Source organism: Euprymna scolopes, chromosome 16 (genome assembly GCF_053919585.1).
Source record: "Euprymna scolopes isolate OS-2025 chromosome 16, ASM5391958v1, whole genome shotgun sequence".
Taxonomy (NCBI): domain Eukaryota; kingdom Metazoa; phylum Mollusca; class Cephalopoda; order Sepiida; family Sepiolidae; genus Euprymna; species Euprymna scolopes.
In genome coordinates, this window is record NC_136497.1 from 16427992 (window position 1) to 16445701 (window position 17710).

A 17710-nucleotide genomic window follows, 5' to 3' on the forward strand; every position below is an offset into this window, starting at 1 on the left:
AACAAACAAAAATAAATAAATTCGACTCGACTTTTCTTTCTTTTTTTCTTTCTCCCTGACACCAGCTTAAAAGTCTCTTGCTTCTGCTCTACTACACGCCAGCCATAAACAGCCATTTGTTATATGTCCATCTTTTTCGACCGCCCGCTTTACTTTCACGACCACGTGGTGTCCTTTCTCTCCTTTTTCTTTTGCAAACTCACACACTTCCTAATTTACATATGTTTTTTTTCAGCTACTGCTGCTAGTATCCTCACAAGCCAGCTATCTTACAGCTCTTGCTGATATTTTCCCACATGCTCATATGCGCTCTATTACATATGAAGGTTACATGTTCTAGGTTCAGGTTTTGCCTGAAAGTTTGTGGTGTCTTCTACGTTAATTACATTCGCCAAATGTAATGTACTTTGAATTTTGAGATTACGTCAGTTATTGACCAAGATGTTTTTTTTTTCTTTTTATAAATGTGTCATATTTGTCTCTGTATCCTTTTTGTTTCTGTCTTTTCCTCTTTTTCTTTTGTTTGTGCATTTTGCACAATCTCCTGATCGGATATTTGACCTAGTTGATGCACTATGCATTGCACGTTTAATTCTCTTTTTCTACACCCTCTTTTCTCTCTCTATATATATCTGTATCTATTTCATTCTCTTCCTATTTGGTTTAACAGTCTGGGATATGTAATTTATGGCATGGGAGCATTTATCAGTTATAGAATTGTTATAAAACCTTTTTTTTATGTTGTATCAAAAATAGTATAGATTATCAAAGTTAAAATTCTTGGATTAATTTGGATTCATTATATTTACAGATATCCTCACAAACCGTCCGTAGACAACTTAGATTAAGACCAACATATATTTACTCACCTGTTTTATCATCTGCTCATGTATTTTACATTATCAATCATTGAATCAAATGAATGAGTCTTAAAAAAGTCCACATCTCCGTGCAGCCGATTTTACTGATTAGAGTTTACTGTTAAGTCGGTTTCAATTTCAGAGGAGAGAGAGAGGTTATAGACTTAGAATCCTTAAAAACTCTGATATAAGCATTGAACAATATTCCGTTGAAGTCTTCTATTGGCTAGACTGTCCACATTGTTGGGTACGAAAAACATATTGGACATCTCTGACATTTGTGTTTTTCTTTTCATTATATAGATATTATATTTCATTATATAGATATTATATTTCATTATATAGATATTATATTTCATTATATAGATATTATATTTCATTATATAGATATTATATTTCATTATATAGATATTGACACCAACCTTAATTCTTTTATTGCCCATTTTAAAGCATAAAAGTGTTTATTTAATTATAATAAACTTTATTAATACAAAGAAAAATTTACACGGTTCAAAATCGCAATAATATGACAGATTGGGGCCCTATGGTATTGAGCGAGTAGGCTTAACGAGGTAAGTATATAATTTATACAGCTAATGATGGGGAATTTAGAATATATGGATTTGAAACAAATAAATACAAATTAAGAATTTGAAAGCAAAAGACATGTACAAAGAATAACAATAATGAATTGGCTGATCTTGGATGTCAAAGAATGACACAATTGTCTAATATCAAAAAGGTAAATTTTAGAGAACCAAAGAATAGTTATATAGATAATGACTGAGTTGGGATAGACTGAATTTTGACTTGGAAAGACAGTTGTTCGCTTGGTGACAGTTTTCATGTAACGTGAGAGGGCACAATTCCTGTTTGAAGATGAAAGGACTAGCGAAGAGAATTTGGTATTGCATCCCAGTCACCATGGGGTATTGAAGACTGAAATAATGGTGGAACAAAAGGAATTGTCTTTGTGTTGAGTTGCATGCGATATTGGATCACTTCTAGATCTGTTTTTGACCACAGTTCCCAATGACTGCATAACGAAGGCCCACAGCCCACTCGGGAACGCTGATCATGCAGTGATAATGGTTGAAATTGAGAACCAAAACTGAAGAGCCAGTGCTCAAAACAACAAGATATTATAAAAAGGCTGACTGGGAAGCCATCAGGGAACTAATCAGAGATGGCCCATGGAGAAATATTTTTTCTCTCCCTGCTGAACAGTGTGCAAACGAGACCACTGACTGGTTCAAAACTGCAATCAAAGCGCATGTTCCCATGCGTAAATTTTATAATAAGCCCCACTCTCCCCAATGGTTTACGTTGACTTGCGCAACTACCATTGCTCAAAAGCAGCATGCATACCATAGGTTTAACCGACATAAGTCCAGTTCAAACAGACTGAAGTATATAGAAGCTAGAAATAACGTTAAGAAAGAAATAGCGACAGCTAAGAGAGAATTTACTGAAACCACTAAAAAGCACATCGAAGCACAAAAACTAGGAACTTGAGACTTCTGGAAAATCTACAACAGTGTAGTAAATAATGGGCAATCAACAATTCCCCCACTAACCAACAATCACGAGGTTGTCTCCTCAGCAACCGACAAGGCTAACATGCTTGCCAGTCGGTTTGCCTCAAACTCCACACTGGACCCTTCCAACCACCCCCTACCTGACTTTCCTATGCGGACAGACGCCACGCTAGACGATCTGAAAATCACCCCTGCTCAGGTGCATGCTATCATAAAAAACCTTGACACTTCAAAAGCATGTGGACCCGATCTTATCCCAGCTGTGCTATTAAAAATGTGCTCAGCCGAAGTAGCTCCAGTTCTCTCCAAACTCTACAACAAATGCCTTAATGAAGCTTGCTTTCCGGGCTGTTAGAAAACTGCTTCTGTTGTACCAGTAGTCAAGAATTCTGGCGAAAGGACTGACCCATCAAATTATCGCCCCATTAGCCTCCTCCCACTTTTTGCCAAAATATTTGCGACCTTAATTAACCATGCTCTAGTCCGTCACCTTACAGATGCTAAACTTCTGACTGACAAACAATATGGATTTAGACAAGCCCGTTACACAGCAGACATCCTAACTGTAATCTCTGAACGTATATACCATTCACTGGATAAAGCGGGGGAGGGCAGAGCGGTAGCTCTAGATATATCTAAGGCTTTTGACAGGGTATGGCATGAGGGTCTCCTCAAGAAAATTAAATCATACGGTATCACTGGTAGAATACTTAACATAATTAAATCTTTCTTAGATAAGAGAAAAATCCAGGTTGTCCTCGACGGTCCTATATCTAAACAATATGATATAAATGCGGGGGTGCCCCAGGGTTCTATCCTTGGACCTCTATTGTTCCTGATATTCATAAATGACCTCCCCGACAAAATTGCCTCTGAGATGGGTATATATGCTGATGACACTACACTCTATGGCAGGCACGACAGGAAGACGAATGAACACATTTCTAAAGAAATGGCATAAACACTTGAGGAAGACCTCCAATCTGTGGTGGAATGGGGACAAAAGTGATTGGTCGTGTTCAATGCTGCCAAGACTAAACTAGTTTCATTCAATAATTACAAGAAACCCTCTCTACCACCTATAGCAATGGCCAATGACTCTTTATCTGAGAGTACATCTTTCAAACTCCTTGGCCTAACGTTCACAGGAAACATGAGTTGGAACAATTACATTGAAGGCATTGCCAGGGCCGCTGCAAGAAAGGTGGGCTCTCTCTACCGTGCTAGACAACTACTAATACCCAAAAGTATCCTGTACCTCTATAAGGCCACCATTCGCCCATGTATTGAGTATTGTTGTCACATCTGGGCTAGTGCATCTGCTACTAGTCTCTTGCTCCTTGACAAGGTTCAAAAGAGAGTCGCAAACCTGATAGGCCCTGAACTGGCATCTAAGCTTCAGTCTCTGTCCCATCGACGAAATGTTGCATCCCTCTGCCTTTTCTACAAGTATTTTAGTGGTGAATGCTCTGACGAACTGCAATCACTTGTGCCCCCACAACATGAGCACCCTCGACAAACCCGAAGTTTTGTGCAGAAGTTCAAGTGTAACGTGAACCGACATCTTGCTGCCCAAATCCCTACATAGTACCCCAGTAGTTGTTGCCCCTGATAGTAGCCCCCTACACCAAAGTGGCAATTTGCCTTGTTTGGGGTGAAAATGTAATAAAAAAAAAAGTTTGGTGGCAACAAAGACAGAAGGCATGTGCATTACATATACATAAAACACACATTGATATATATATGTATATGTATCCAATAACGTGACATTATTTATTCAACCAATGACAACAAAGTGCCTACTTTATGCCTACATGCATAAGACACGCATTGATGCAACACGTAACGATAAGTCGGCATATTTAAAAAGAACTACAATTTTCATACAATTGGATCAAACTTTAGTACTCCCTCCCATTTCCAGCTTGTATGGATGTTCTGTTTTATCTTTTTAATAAGTTTCATTTCAAGTTCTGCTTTGTCTCCACTCCATGTTTCTTATATTATTTTTGCAACAAATTTATTAATTAGTTTAATGATATTCATAAGAATAACTAGTTGTACATGCTCAGCATTGCTTGGTACTGTTGCAATTTATTTGCTTTTAAAAAATTTAATTTTATTTATTTTTATTTACTATTTTTTTTGTTCCAAATCAAGAGAAATAACTCTATATTGCTGAATACAGAGTTATGTCCGTTTTTTTTTAAATGGCTTTTGTATGAAAGTAATTCAGACCAAGTCAAAGTATTTTCTAGAAGGAATTCTGTCCGATTACGATTGCTGCAATGATTTTCTAAAAGCACTGACAAACCGGAATCAATATTTGATACTAAGACGAAAGATGTTGATGAAAATTGAAAAAGACTGCTTTTACTTTATATATTGCATAGTCCTTGAATTTTTACTTTTTACCCTGAAAAGGCCTTGAAAATCATATTCTATGTCCAGTAAAAATTTGTGTCAAAATATTAAAAATAAAATTAAAATATTTAATTATTAATAAAAAATACCATTAAAATATTTTACAAATTATTGAAAATAAAATTGAAATACATTGTTCTGAAATTACATTGTATTATTGTGGATACTAGCGTTATGTCCCTTTATCATGAAACTATCTGTTGTCCATACATTATCATTGGGTAGTTTGGTGGTAAAGGGACGTAACTCTTGTATCCACAATACTGGAAATTCCAAATTTAAAAGTAAAATGAACACAGTGTAGATCAACCTAGAATGGAAGTTAGTTAAACCTACATAGGGTTAGTGCCGTTTCCATTTTCCAACCTGATAAATAAATTAACCATTTCATTTGATAACAGTATTACCTACGTAAACACAAGTGTCCACCATAAAATAGTATTATACATAACATATGGCTGGAAATATATTCCACTATTTATTTCAGTTATTATATTAACAATTATGTTTTTTTTATTTAAAGTTGAAATAGCATTTAATATTCGTTGAAGCTTTTAAGCATGATTGTTGCTGAATCGTAACCACATACACATCTCCGATTCCGTGGATCAAAAATTAAAATTTAACATAAAACAACTCTTAATGCAATTACTGATCTATGTCAAAGTTAGATGCATTCAAATGTCGAGTAGTGTTGCCACATTTTGTGAAGTGCTGCTCCACAGTGTAAAAAAAATCAATTTACAATCCAGTAAAGGATGATCAGTTTTCTTCCCTTCTGCACCATTCTATTTTTACTATATCGTTATTCTCATTGTAGGTGCCTGACTGAACCCAAGTCTCTGGTTTCTCTATAAAACATTTACAGCAAGAGCTCGTCTAGCTATAATCACTGCAAAATGAAAATCACAAGCGTTTCCCAGAATGTATATTCCCGTTAGGGAAGATGACAATATTAGGTTTTTGCAACTCTTACAAGGAGGTGTCGACGTCCTCCTACATATAGTGCCTGGAATTTCCAAATTGGTCACCCATCAGGTGCTGAAGAGCCTCAACGTTGCTTAACTTCTGTGATATAATGTGATTATGCTGTATACATTAATTAGGTTGGGAACATTTAAAAATTCAGGAGAATCAAAATCCCAAGCCTTCATTGTAGAGCACCCCCCCACCCACCACCACCTATTTTTTTTTCCTGAGATTTTCATGAATGGCTCTTTTTTGAGAAATTGACATTGAAACTTCTTGGTTGTTCTTTCTCATCAAATCTTTTGAGTTCATACATAATATCTTACTGCTTCTCATAAAATCTGTTCTTTCTATTGTTCCAAACACTTTCTCACATGTGAGGCTATTCTCTACCTCTGCAAATCAGTAGAGGATAGGTTGGGATAGAAGGAAATCTCCAGAGTCCCTATTTACTTGCCTTCTCATAAGGGCAGAATTAAGTACCATGTCAGTTTTTCGTGTAGGGAAAATCCAGCTCCCTCAAAAGAGGTACTCTTGACTGAGACAAAATTAAAAATTACCTTAATGTAAAAGGATTTTTTTTCTTAGAGACCAAAGACAAAAAAGATGAAGTTTAGTATCAGAACAGATACTACACTTTGCTCTCCAGGCCAGAGATAGAATACGGTATTGCAGGATAACTTAGCTGGTCACCTTATCATTGTCTAATGAGCCTCCACTACTCGACTGTTGAATTGGCTTGCAAATTGATTTTGGACATCACACTAACCAATTGACTGTAAAGTTACTTATTAACACTATACTAAATCATTGGTACTGGCTTTCATGCCAACCACACTTTGGTGGGCTGAATGCAAACAGCATAGCACTTTTCCTCAGTGAGATTGAGGTAATACACTTCTGCTATCCATTAGTACTAAGACATTGATGTGCTTCCCCAAAATTGTGGATGTCAAATTTTGTGTGGACTTGTTTATCCTTGTCCACTACTTTTTCTTGAATTTTGTTCCATGATATTATACATCTGAGTTTGGTGTATTCTTGTATTATTAGTACAACTTTATTTTTTGTATGCTTTTTTTTTTATTTTTATAGTGGGAAATGGACAGAACACGAAATAGAATTACTCAGAGCTTCAGTGAAACGATTTGGTGAAGATTTGAACAAAATCAGTGATGTCATAAAAAACAGAACTATGTAAGGTTTAAAAAAATTCTTTTTAATAATTTTCTTAAACAAAAATCTCACCATTTAATTTTGTAAAACTTATGTTAATAAACTGATAAAAGTAATTGGCAATGATGTTGGTGTGGATTGAAGATTCTGTGTGCTGGATCAAGTTTTATCAGGATTATTGTGCCATTGTCCCTAATACTATTGCGAAAAGGTTGACTTTCTAAGTTCTGCCACCAGTTGTGTGTTAAAAAGTTGTGTAGTCTAAACTCTCAAGCCTTGACAAGGCAACCAGTGTGGGAGAAAGAAACTCTTAAATAATTTGATTTACAGTAACTGAGTCTCCTTTTTTATCAGAAAAAAATGTTACTAGAAATAAAATCCTGAAAAAAATCCCAGAAAGAATTCACAGTTTGAATTATTGAATTGCCTATCCTTAATACTGCGTATTACATATTACAATAAATTGCCTATCCTTAATACTGCGTATTATATATTACAATAAATTTATGCTGTGTATTTTTGGAAATCGAGCAGTGTTTGTATTTTCAAACAAAGGGAGATAATTAAGTACATTGAAAAAAAAGAAACAAAAATTTTGAAATGAGAAAAAGAAAACTTTTGTAACAGTCACTTTGGGGGAAAATGAACACGGTAAAAAAAAATACGAGACTTTTTAACTCAAATAAAATTAAAGAAATGAAAAAAGCTAAAATAAAAATTAAAATAAAAACTAAAAGATCATATCAAATAAAATTGCAAATTAGGTCGAATTTTTAATAACAAAATTTCTATATTTCTCTTTTTCTGTCCATTCCACTTTTTCTCAGAAACTACTGTGCCGATCTGGCTGAAATTTTGTATATGCCTTTATGATAAGGTGCCGCAAACTAAGCATGATATCCATTCAATGCACAGTGAAAGATTAATAAATAAAATGAGTGCAAATTTAACCTTATTTGACCATCAATTCGGCATAAAGCACTCATTCTAAGTCAACAAGCAATAACTTTTGCCCGTTTTTAATAGGCCCAAAAGTCTTTTTATATTTATTTTATATTTATCCCAATTATAGTAGAGACTTCTGGGATTGGAGTTATTGACGCTCATTCAGTTGTGTTCATTAAAATGGCCAGATTATGTCTAATTTAAATGATGAGCAGAGCACCGTCACTTCGAATGGGTATCTTATGGGCGTGCCTCATTTTTCTTTTCTTTTTTTTTAACAAAAGAGTGGCCACTTATCAAGGCCCAGAAGTCACTCAAGGATAAGAGTTAATGAGTCTACAGTAGTCGATGGGAAAATATCGTAGTAATCGTTAATAGTGGAAATTTGGTAAATTTGATTAGTTAAGTGGATCGGCTCATCAAGAACTTGTTTACGTTGGACTTGAAGATAACCATATTGTAGTCAGTTGTAAAGCAGGAAAACGGAAGACAATTCCACAGGCGTGCAGTCCTAAGAAAGAAGCTTTGTTCATGTAATCTACATTTAGGTTAAGGCACAGATAAAGAGTGGGGGAAATTATTGATAGTGGGATGCATGGAAATATTTTCCTTATCATTGTGCTTGGAAAATAATTTTGTCTAGTGCTTTTGAACTTTTTAAATATTTAACTTAGTTATCATAATCATTTATGAAAGCCAACATTTATTTAAAGAATATGCAAAACTTTAAATACCCACAATTCTAAAATTAGATTTAACTAGACACATATATAGATGAAAACATAGTTAAAGCCAAATAAATTGTTTTAGACCATTAAAATAATTTCAAACGTTATTGAAAATGTTCACTTGATCATTTATTTTTATGATCACGTGTTTGAATTCATGTTTTAAAACCTATCATAAATTTATGATGTTACATCAAAGTTCTAATTATTTGGTTAAGGTAATATATATATATATATATATATATATATATATATATATATATTAGTGGTGGGACGATTAATCGGAATCGTTAATCGTAAGAATCGTGTATTTTGGGAGGTATCGGAATCGGAATCGCATCGTTAAAAAATACCTTAATTTTCCGATTCCTTCATTACGATTCTTTTAGTCTGATGTTGAAAAAAAGAAAAAAATGTCCTGATATTTCTAACCGCAAGAGAGACATGTAGCATGTTATAAAAAGAAACCAAAGAAATTCATTATTAACAGGGCAATGCTTAGTGCCCCTCCCTTACAAGATTCATTCATTCAGATCTATTGTAATCAAAACTACAAAAGAGTTAACTTGAAAAGAAGTATGCAGGGCTCTACATTGCGAGTAAAAATTTTAAAAAATACGCTTATCTTTTTGGCGACTGTTTTTTTTTTACTGAAATCTTCTAATACTGAATGAAAATGCTTTTTCAACTTATATTTTCTTAAAATAAATCGAGCAAAGTCAAATTATTTAAACAGTAAAAGGTTTAATAGAACAATATACTTTTTTTTTCTTTTTTTCAAAGAAGGCTTTTGAAAGAAATATCTCTAAAATGAAATTGATCACGTTGTATTATTTCGCAAAATTTTGAAATTTGGACCAAATGAAAATTCGTTGAATTTCTTGAAATCTTTTTTTAACTCTTTGGTCCACGACTTAGCAAAATTACCAACTAGTCACCCAGAGCAGTTTTATTAGTAAGGGTCTTTTTTTTTTTTTTTTTTTTTTGCCTAAATCACCATCTAGGTGTCACCAATTTTTTTTAACCCTCCTTAACTTCAAAGAGTAAATACAATATATACAACTAAAAAAATAATTTTTAAAAATGCTGATTCTATTAATGAAAAATTCTTTTAACTAGAAATTAAAACTTAGGTAAAGATAGCTGACTGACATCAACAGGAGCACTGGTTAACTACTGAACCAGTGTGAACCACGTGGAAACGTGTGGGGGGGGGCGGAAAAAAGGAAATTAAATGATGATAATAAATTATGATAACCGTCTTTAAAAGGCACTAAACTCCTAAAATTTACTTCTTTAAAATTTTAGGCGGCATTCCCCGGCGATTTTAAAGAACTCTCTCAAAAAAAAAAAAAAAAAAAAAAAAAATTTTTAAGGTTTGGGAAAGATATATTTATTATAACCGAATTCCTGTATGAAGACTGGATCTACTTTATTGGACGTTAATTTGTGAGATAAGTAATTTTTCAATGTTTAATATGTTTTTAAAGTTTCAATCATCAATTAAATTTTTTTAATTGCGTTTTATTTTCAATTTATTTAAAAAAAAAAAAAACAGGGTTTATTTTTCAATGTAACAAGCTTCGAAAGAAGTCTAATTTAAAAAAAATCACTTAATTTTTAATTTCGACAACCCTGAGAATTTAATTATTAAAAAAATATTGAAATGTGACATTTTTTTTATTTAACATTTCTATTAGTTCAATTAATTTTATTTCACTAATTCATTTCACTCAACAAACTTCACCATTTTTTGTTTTGTTTTGTTTTTCTTTTATCTTTTTCTGTAATTTTGGTAATTATTTTTGCTCAATTTTATCTAGTATTTCATTTGTTTTTATAGTGGTATCGTTTTTATATGTGTTCTTTTGATATACCCTATTTCAAAATTAGTTTGGCTAAACTTATTCTTTACGTAAGAACCAACGTGTAAAAGCAATGAAAAAGTAAGAAAAAACAATAGGTGTTAACTACACTTTGTGAATTATGCACGTTCATTTATAAATTATTAAATTAAATATTTATCTTTTTTTATATTTAATTAGTATATATTTTCTTTCTCTTCCGCAATATTTTTTTTATTTAATTCATTAAATCTGTTAATTATGAGGACCAAAATAATGAATTGTGTTAATTTATTCTCTAATTTTCTTGTTTTTGTTCTGTAATATAAATTCTATTTTATTTGTTTTTGCTCTGAAGGATTAATTCTGTTTTCTTTGTTTTTTTTTCTGTATTCCAATTAAGTAAAATAAATTTTTTCTAAAATAAATTTTGCTAATTTTTCCGTTTAGTTTACTATATAATAATTTTATTTAAACCAAAACACGACTGTGTAGGCATAAAATATCTCTTCCAAAGTTAGAGAACATATTTGGGAACTACCCGATCATAAGTATAAAACTACCTGGTATATTTCAAAACAATAATTCCCTAGGAATCGGAATCGGAATCGTACTTGGTATCGGAATCGTTAATCAATATTTTCCTGGAATCGGAATCGGAATCGTATAAAAATTAGGAATCGTCCCAACACTAATATATATATATATATATATATATTACCTTAACCAAATAATTAGAACTTTGATATAACATATACATATATATATATATATATATATATATATATATATATATATATATATATATATATATATATATATATACTAGCAAAAGTACCCATCGTTGACTGGGTTCAAAAACAGCCTACAGAAAATGGACTCTGATTTATGAAAGTATGATAGGTTATGAAAAGGAAGGGTTGTAAAGAGATAGCTTCGAATTTGGGGATATCAAAACCAAAGCAAAATATGATGAAAGTAAAAATAAAATAGATAAATCCCATAATTTATTATACCATACCTGTTCACACTGAAACACTTATCACAATATTCTGTGAATCTATATTAAAAAACCTTGTTAAATATTGTGACATATTTCCATTCTATGGAGGTCAGGCGTGAACGAACACCCCATAATTTTATTATACTATATTTCTTCAAACTGAAACATAATTATCAAAGTATACTTACGCAGATAGATATGAAAAGTCTTTATTAAATTTTGTGCCTATTTCCATTCTATGGAAGCCAGGCGCGAACGCAGACCCCACAATTTTATTATACCATCCCTATTTAAGTTAAAACATACTTATCAAAGTATTATTATGTACATCTATATCAAAAACACTTGTAAACGTTTTTTTAAATTTTTTATTTCCATACTTTTTGGACCAGGCGCGTATGCAGACCCCACAATTTTAATGAATCATCATTATGCCAGATGAAACCTACCCATTCCTGTGTCTCAATACATCTTCTATCATTATATGTGATCAGTTTTCTATAATAGTCAACCATATAGGAGCCTATTTGTGACCAGACACACACACAGATGTTCAGCTTTATATTATAGAAGATATACTTCATAGGTTTCTAATAAAAAGTTTCTGCCAGACTTTAAAATACTTTTCACTGAACCCATAAAGAAGAATTTCTCCAGGAATATGCCTGTTCTGGATATCTACTCAGTTATGCGGATTACCTAATATACAGCTTGGATCTTATTACCTCACTGCTTTAAAGAATAGTCACCATGGATTTTACCGCGCAATTTGGATCTCAAGTTTTATATCCTTTTCTTCAATTTCCTTTGCTATATGACTTCTGATTAATCAATTATTTTTTACTTTGATTTTCCATGGCTCACTGACTTTAGCAAATAGGGTACATACCTTTTATAAATATTTGCTAATATTTTCTCCTCTGAAGAGATGGTAGACATCGAAACCCTATAGGATAAGGAGATAAAATTTCTAAAGTATTCTTTGTCTTGCTTAGAATAATAAAAATCTTTGATATTAAGCTCAAACATTTCACTTCAAAAAAGGTTTTTTAAATTCATTGAATCACTATAATTTAATATATATATAATGCATACATGAGTGTTTGATTAGGTTTTTTACATTTTGGAGAGGAAAGTAAAAACACCAGTAATTTATTCTCAAAATTCAAAGTTCATCTCTTAGAAAATCTTTTGCCCTGAGCCTCGACCACAGCCTCCAGGCAAAACCTGAATCTGGTGCATGCGTCCTTTGTGGTGTCCTTTGAGAGACACTTGAACCACGGTTTGATTCTGCGAATCAGCTTCTTTGTATTGTAGACAGCATAGTTGGTATCTTTCTCAACTACTCACCACGCATAATACATCCATTAAATTGTAATGAAACAAATTTGGTGGTCAGATATTGTCACTGGTGAAGTCCTGGAAGTTTTTAGCCATTTGCTTTTCTCAGAGATTTGACATGATGCTAATTCTTGCTGCTACATACATGGCTTGAGTTCCTTTTTAAAAATATGGGACAGCATGACGTAACCTTTATTAGAAACATACCTAAAGATCATCAGTTTGGGGAAACTTGGTCTTCATGTTGATTGTACACTAATCATTTGTGCAGTGTGTAACTGGTCATGAGAAGGGTAAAGTTTAAAGGTTACGGTCAAAGAATATGAAAACAATTCTGTATAGACATTAAAAATGGTTTTATGTTGGTTTTGTTAAATATTATTCATTTCTATTATTAATATTATTATTAATTTCTATTATTATTAATGTTATAAATTTTTATTATTATTAATATTAATTTCTATTATTATTAATAAATATTATCAAATGAAATATGATTTATTATGATACATTAAAGACTTAAGAATTTTCTACTTGCTTCTTGATTATACTAATTAGTAATACCAAATGATGTACCGTTTAGCGCTGGTCAAGGCACATTCTGCTACTTAATCTGACATTCATAATTTTTAAATCAGTAATTAATAGATTTCTTCTGTGTCAATCAATATAAAACTTATGATTCAAAATAAAATTTTCTTGAAAATGGTATTTTAATATTTTTGTTGTGATTTGTATGTTCAAAGAAATAACAATTTAATTCCATTTATTAACACCGAAACACTCCGCCATGTTGTGTCTGCGAGCGGTAGATGACTTTTCAGATGCACACATTTTAGATCTGTTCATATAAATGCTCGAAACAGAAGTTCTACTAGTCGATGACGTTTCATATTTTTAAAACTATAAGAGAAAAGAAATGTCTTTATTACAGAATTTGAACAAAACACATGTGACTTTCCAGTTAAGTTTGAACATTTTGAAAGTGAGGCTTTCTAGTACGAAAATAAATCAAGATAAAATTTGAAAAGAATTGGTTAAGAACTTTTTATGTGCACATCAATAGAAATGATAGCAAGCACCGATATTTGATTGTTTTTTGTTTTTTTTTAGCGCATATGTCATGAGTGACGTGTGATGCTGTCATGTAAATTCAAAACAAAACGTTTGTTTATAAAGTGGCTTACAGCAATAAGGTATACATGTTTTATTTTTAACTAGTGGTGGGGTACCTAGCATTTCCCGGGACTTGTAGGTGTGTGCGTTTGGGGGGGGGGGTAAAGAAGAACAAAAAGGAAACTTAACCCTGTTTGAATATAAAAAAAAAAAAACGATTAAAAAAAAACAACGATTTTAAAAATTGAAAAAAAAATATAAGGGAGAGGGCTTGGTGACAGGTTGGCTGGAACTCGGCGCCTTGAGTGACCTTAAAAATATAAATTTACTTAATCAGTTTTACAGATTATATCTATTGCAAATACAAAGTTATCATTTCTTTAAAGTGCACACGGACTTTATGGACACCCTTTTCAAAGTTGATTTGTTTTAATTTTTTTTGAAAAAAAAAAAAAAAAGAAAAAAAAAATTCCATATCCAAATGCCTTTTCAGAATTTTTAACGGTGGAATATTTTATCTTAAGCTTACAGAGAAAACTTAACTCCTCTCTAAGAATTTAAGTATAATTTTAAAGCAAAAATGTTATGTGAAAAGTTTATGTTAAATTAATATAATAATTCAAAAAATTTTAAAGTTTGGTCAAGAAATTTTAGCAAAATATCAATTTCAATGGCGTCATTTTATGTAGAACTTTCACAGTTATACATAATCCACCAACTTAAAAAAATTTGGTTCTTAATCAATTAATTTGAAGTAATTTAAAAACTTTCTTTAAAAAAAAATTGATACAAATTTCATGTTGTGATTTTGTATCACAGGTCACAAATCAAAGCACAAATCAAAAGAAAAGCATATGAAGACTCTGGTCTTCAGCCACCTGTAGATACGACGCCAAAGAAAATTATTACCACACAGAAGCACCCACCTGCAGAACAACCACAGCAAAAGAAACAACGGTCTTCAGGTAAAAAAAAGACTTTTTTATTGCTTTCTAGCCTAATATTCCTTTTTAATTTTTAATTTTTTTCTTCCTGTTTTTTTTTTTTTAACTCAAATCTAACATCATTTCTAACAAAAATAAACTTCTTAAGGGAATTTGATGAATTGTGATATTTGTGTGAGGAGATCAGTATTTGATTTCTTTATCTATTTTTCTAAAAATGGGTTTTCCTATTTTCATGGGATAAAAACATCCTCCTCTCTTTTAAAGTACTGTTCAAGCGTTTTGGCATATGATTTCTCTTTGTCTAATGCTTCGGTTAGACTTAATGCTGTGAAATGACTTTCTGTAGCAGACTCGGTTGATAACGATTAATAACAAATTTATTGAAATAAAGTGCATTTAGTTGAATGCAAAAGGTTCCCATTTTAATCGAACTGGTTGAGGACATGAAGCAGTAATATATTACCTATGTTATCCAATGATTTTCTAGGTTCTAAACAGTGAAAGACTCCAGAGCTCCCACTACGCCTACTTATATGATAAGTGCAAGAAAATGGATGATTCTTCTCCCTAAATATCAGTCGAGAATATGTTCTCGACAATCAATCCTCCAGAGACTGGCTATTTCAATGGTCTTTGGACTGTGGTATGTCAGGCCTTGTTTTCTGTCTCTGAAAAGAAGTTAGTTAATCACTAATTACCTGAGGTACCCCCACTGAAGAATCTGATGGAGCTGCCTAGGCTATTTCAGAGGCCAGACTGGTTCTTCCACTTGGACGCTGGCTTGTTCTCCTACCTTCCAGCCTCGTGCAGTATATTATACTTTGTGGAAAGTAAATAAATATTTAGCGTTCGGAGATTGATGATGAATTGCATTTATGTGTCCACATTTTTATTGACAATTCCTCTGGATTTAATCTGTTCAATCACTTTATGTTAAGCTATTCTTTGTGTTGCATAGCTCCTTAATGGGGGCCCAGCATCTCTCTGTCTTGGTATGGAATTGACGATTAGTATTAACCTGTAAAAGTTGAGGGGGAGTCTGAATATTCCTATTTCTTATCTACATGGCATCCTGGATAAGCCATTGCACAAGCATGGGTGTCTTGAATCGCAAGAAGGTTAGTTGGCCGCGAAAAACTTGGAAACAAGTGATTAAATAAGAATGTACAGATTGGAATTTAGAGACAGCTGACTTGCTTGAGTTTGTGAAATATCCAAAAATTTCTGACTCCCAGACAAAGGAAAAACGTCATTACAGGGTGGAACGATAAGTGCTGCCCTAAAGAAAACAACCTTAAAGCTTTATTTTAAAACTTTTATTGAAAAAATCAATTCAGGTAACTTGATTATGTAGTAAAGCTGACATTTATTCAATGTAGCTGCCTTCAGCCTCAATTGCTGCCTCCCTACGGGTCCGGGACTGGAAGCATGTCTTTTCCACAAGTGCCATTGGGAGCTTGGCAAATACTAAGTGGATAGTGGCGATCAGGTTGGCTTTGGTGTTGTAGGAGGTCATGTTGGTGATGTTCTCAACATATGATCAAATGAAGTAGTTCAGCAGATTCAATTCTGAGGAGAAGGGGTGGCCAGTGGGAGAAGGCTACAAGGTCGTAGCACCCTTTCTGAAACCAAGCCTGGGTCTCTTTGAACTTGTGGGCCGGCGCCAAGTCTTGCTACCACACCCTGGGTTTGCCAGCAGCCACCTGATTGCACCAGGGGATCACCACACTCTCTTCAGGACATCCAGGTGCACTTTGATGTTGACCTTCAAAACAACTTCAAAAATGTTAGCATGATATGGCCCTCACTTGAAACCACACTGAAGATCATAACCGTGGCTGGAAACTTTGTTTTCATCATATTCTTGTTATTCATGGTAATCTAGCGATACATTTTGAGGGTGTTGACAATGGTTCTGTTGTCATAACTTAGATTGGTAGAGTACGAGTTGTACAGCGATGCATTTCCGATCTTGCTCGTTGAACATTGTGTCACTTTCAGACATGACATAAGGCTCCTATCGCTCTTGGAATTTGCACACAACTGATCAACTAGTAGATGATCTACAACAAAAAAAGAAAATCGGTTTTCATCAAATGGAAATGGAATCATGTCGCTTTTTCTAGGGGCAACACTTTTGTTCCATCCTGTATATGAATTCAAACAGATGATATCTAGCCTAAGTTCTAAATCAAAACTGATTTTTTATTTCAAATATCTCTTGCCCAATCCTCTCACGATTGATCTTGGGGTTAAGCCATTTCAATCAAGCTGTCTAATCTTCTATGCTTACCTTCCAAAAAACATATTTCTGCTAATATATTTAAAAAACACATGGCGTTCAGAATGTTGATCAGTCAAAAGATAGATCGCTATTTTGGTAAAAAAAAAAAAAATTATGGCGATTGGATAATTTGTATTCATTTAAACAGGCGAGATATACATCAGTAATTGTTAGAATCTTAAAAGACGTGATCTTGTCACATTCATCTACATAATATTCTGCTTGTTACTTCCATTGGTTAGTTTACGTTAAGCTTAAAAAATGGCCAAATATAATCTTTGAAGGTCAAACTAATTTAAAAAAGGCCAAATTTGCAAAATTTGGCTTTAAAAAAACAAATCTGGCAACTCTGAACAAGACTATGAGAGTGACCTCCCTTTCATAAAACCTCGTTTTCATATATTATAATATATGATCATTGTAATGATGTTAGAAAAAAACTCGTAATTTTGATGTGCAGCAGTTTTTCACCGAAGAAAAAGTCAGTGAAACGTTACCTAAAAAGAAGGAAATATTCAAAAGAAACACGGTGAAA

General features: G+C 32.8%; 1 protein-coding gene across 1 annotated transcript in view; it reads left to right on the plus strand.

The window, feature by feature from the left end:
* The window catches only part of LOC145295857 (BPTF-associated chromatin complex component 1-like), a 61875-nt gene that overhangs the window by 15225 nt on the left and 28940 nt on the right, over positions 1-17710 (plus strand). The window contains exons 3-4 of the mRNA XM_080141585.1: positions 6887-6988; positions 14764-14909. Of these exons, the coding sequence (XP_079997711.1) occupies positions 6887-6988; positions 14764-14909 (248 nt within the window). The remainder of the gene's footprint in view (positions 1-6886; positions 6989-14763; positions 14910-17710) is intronic.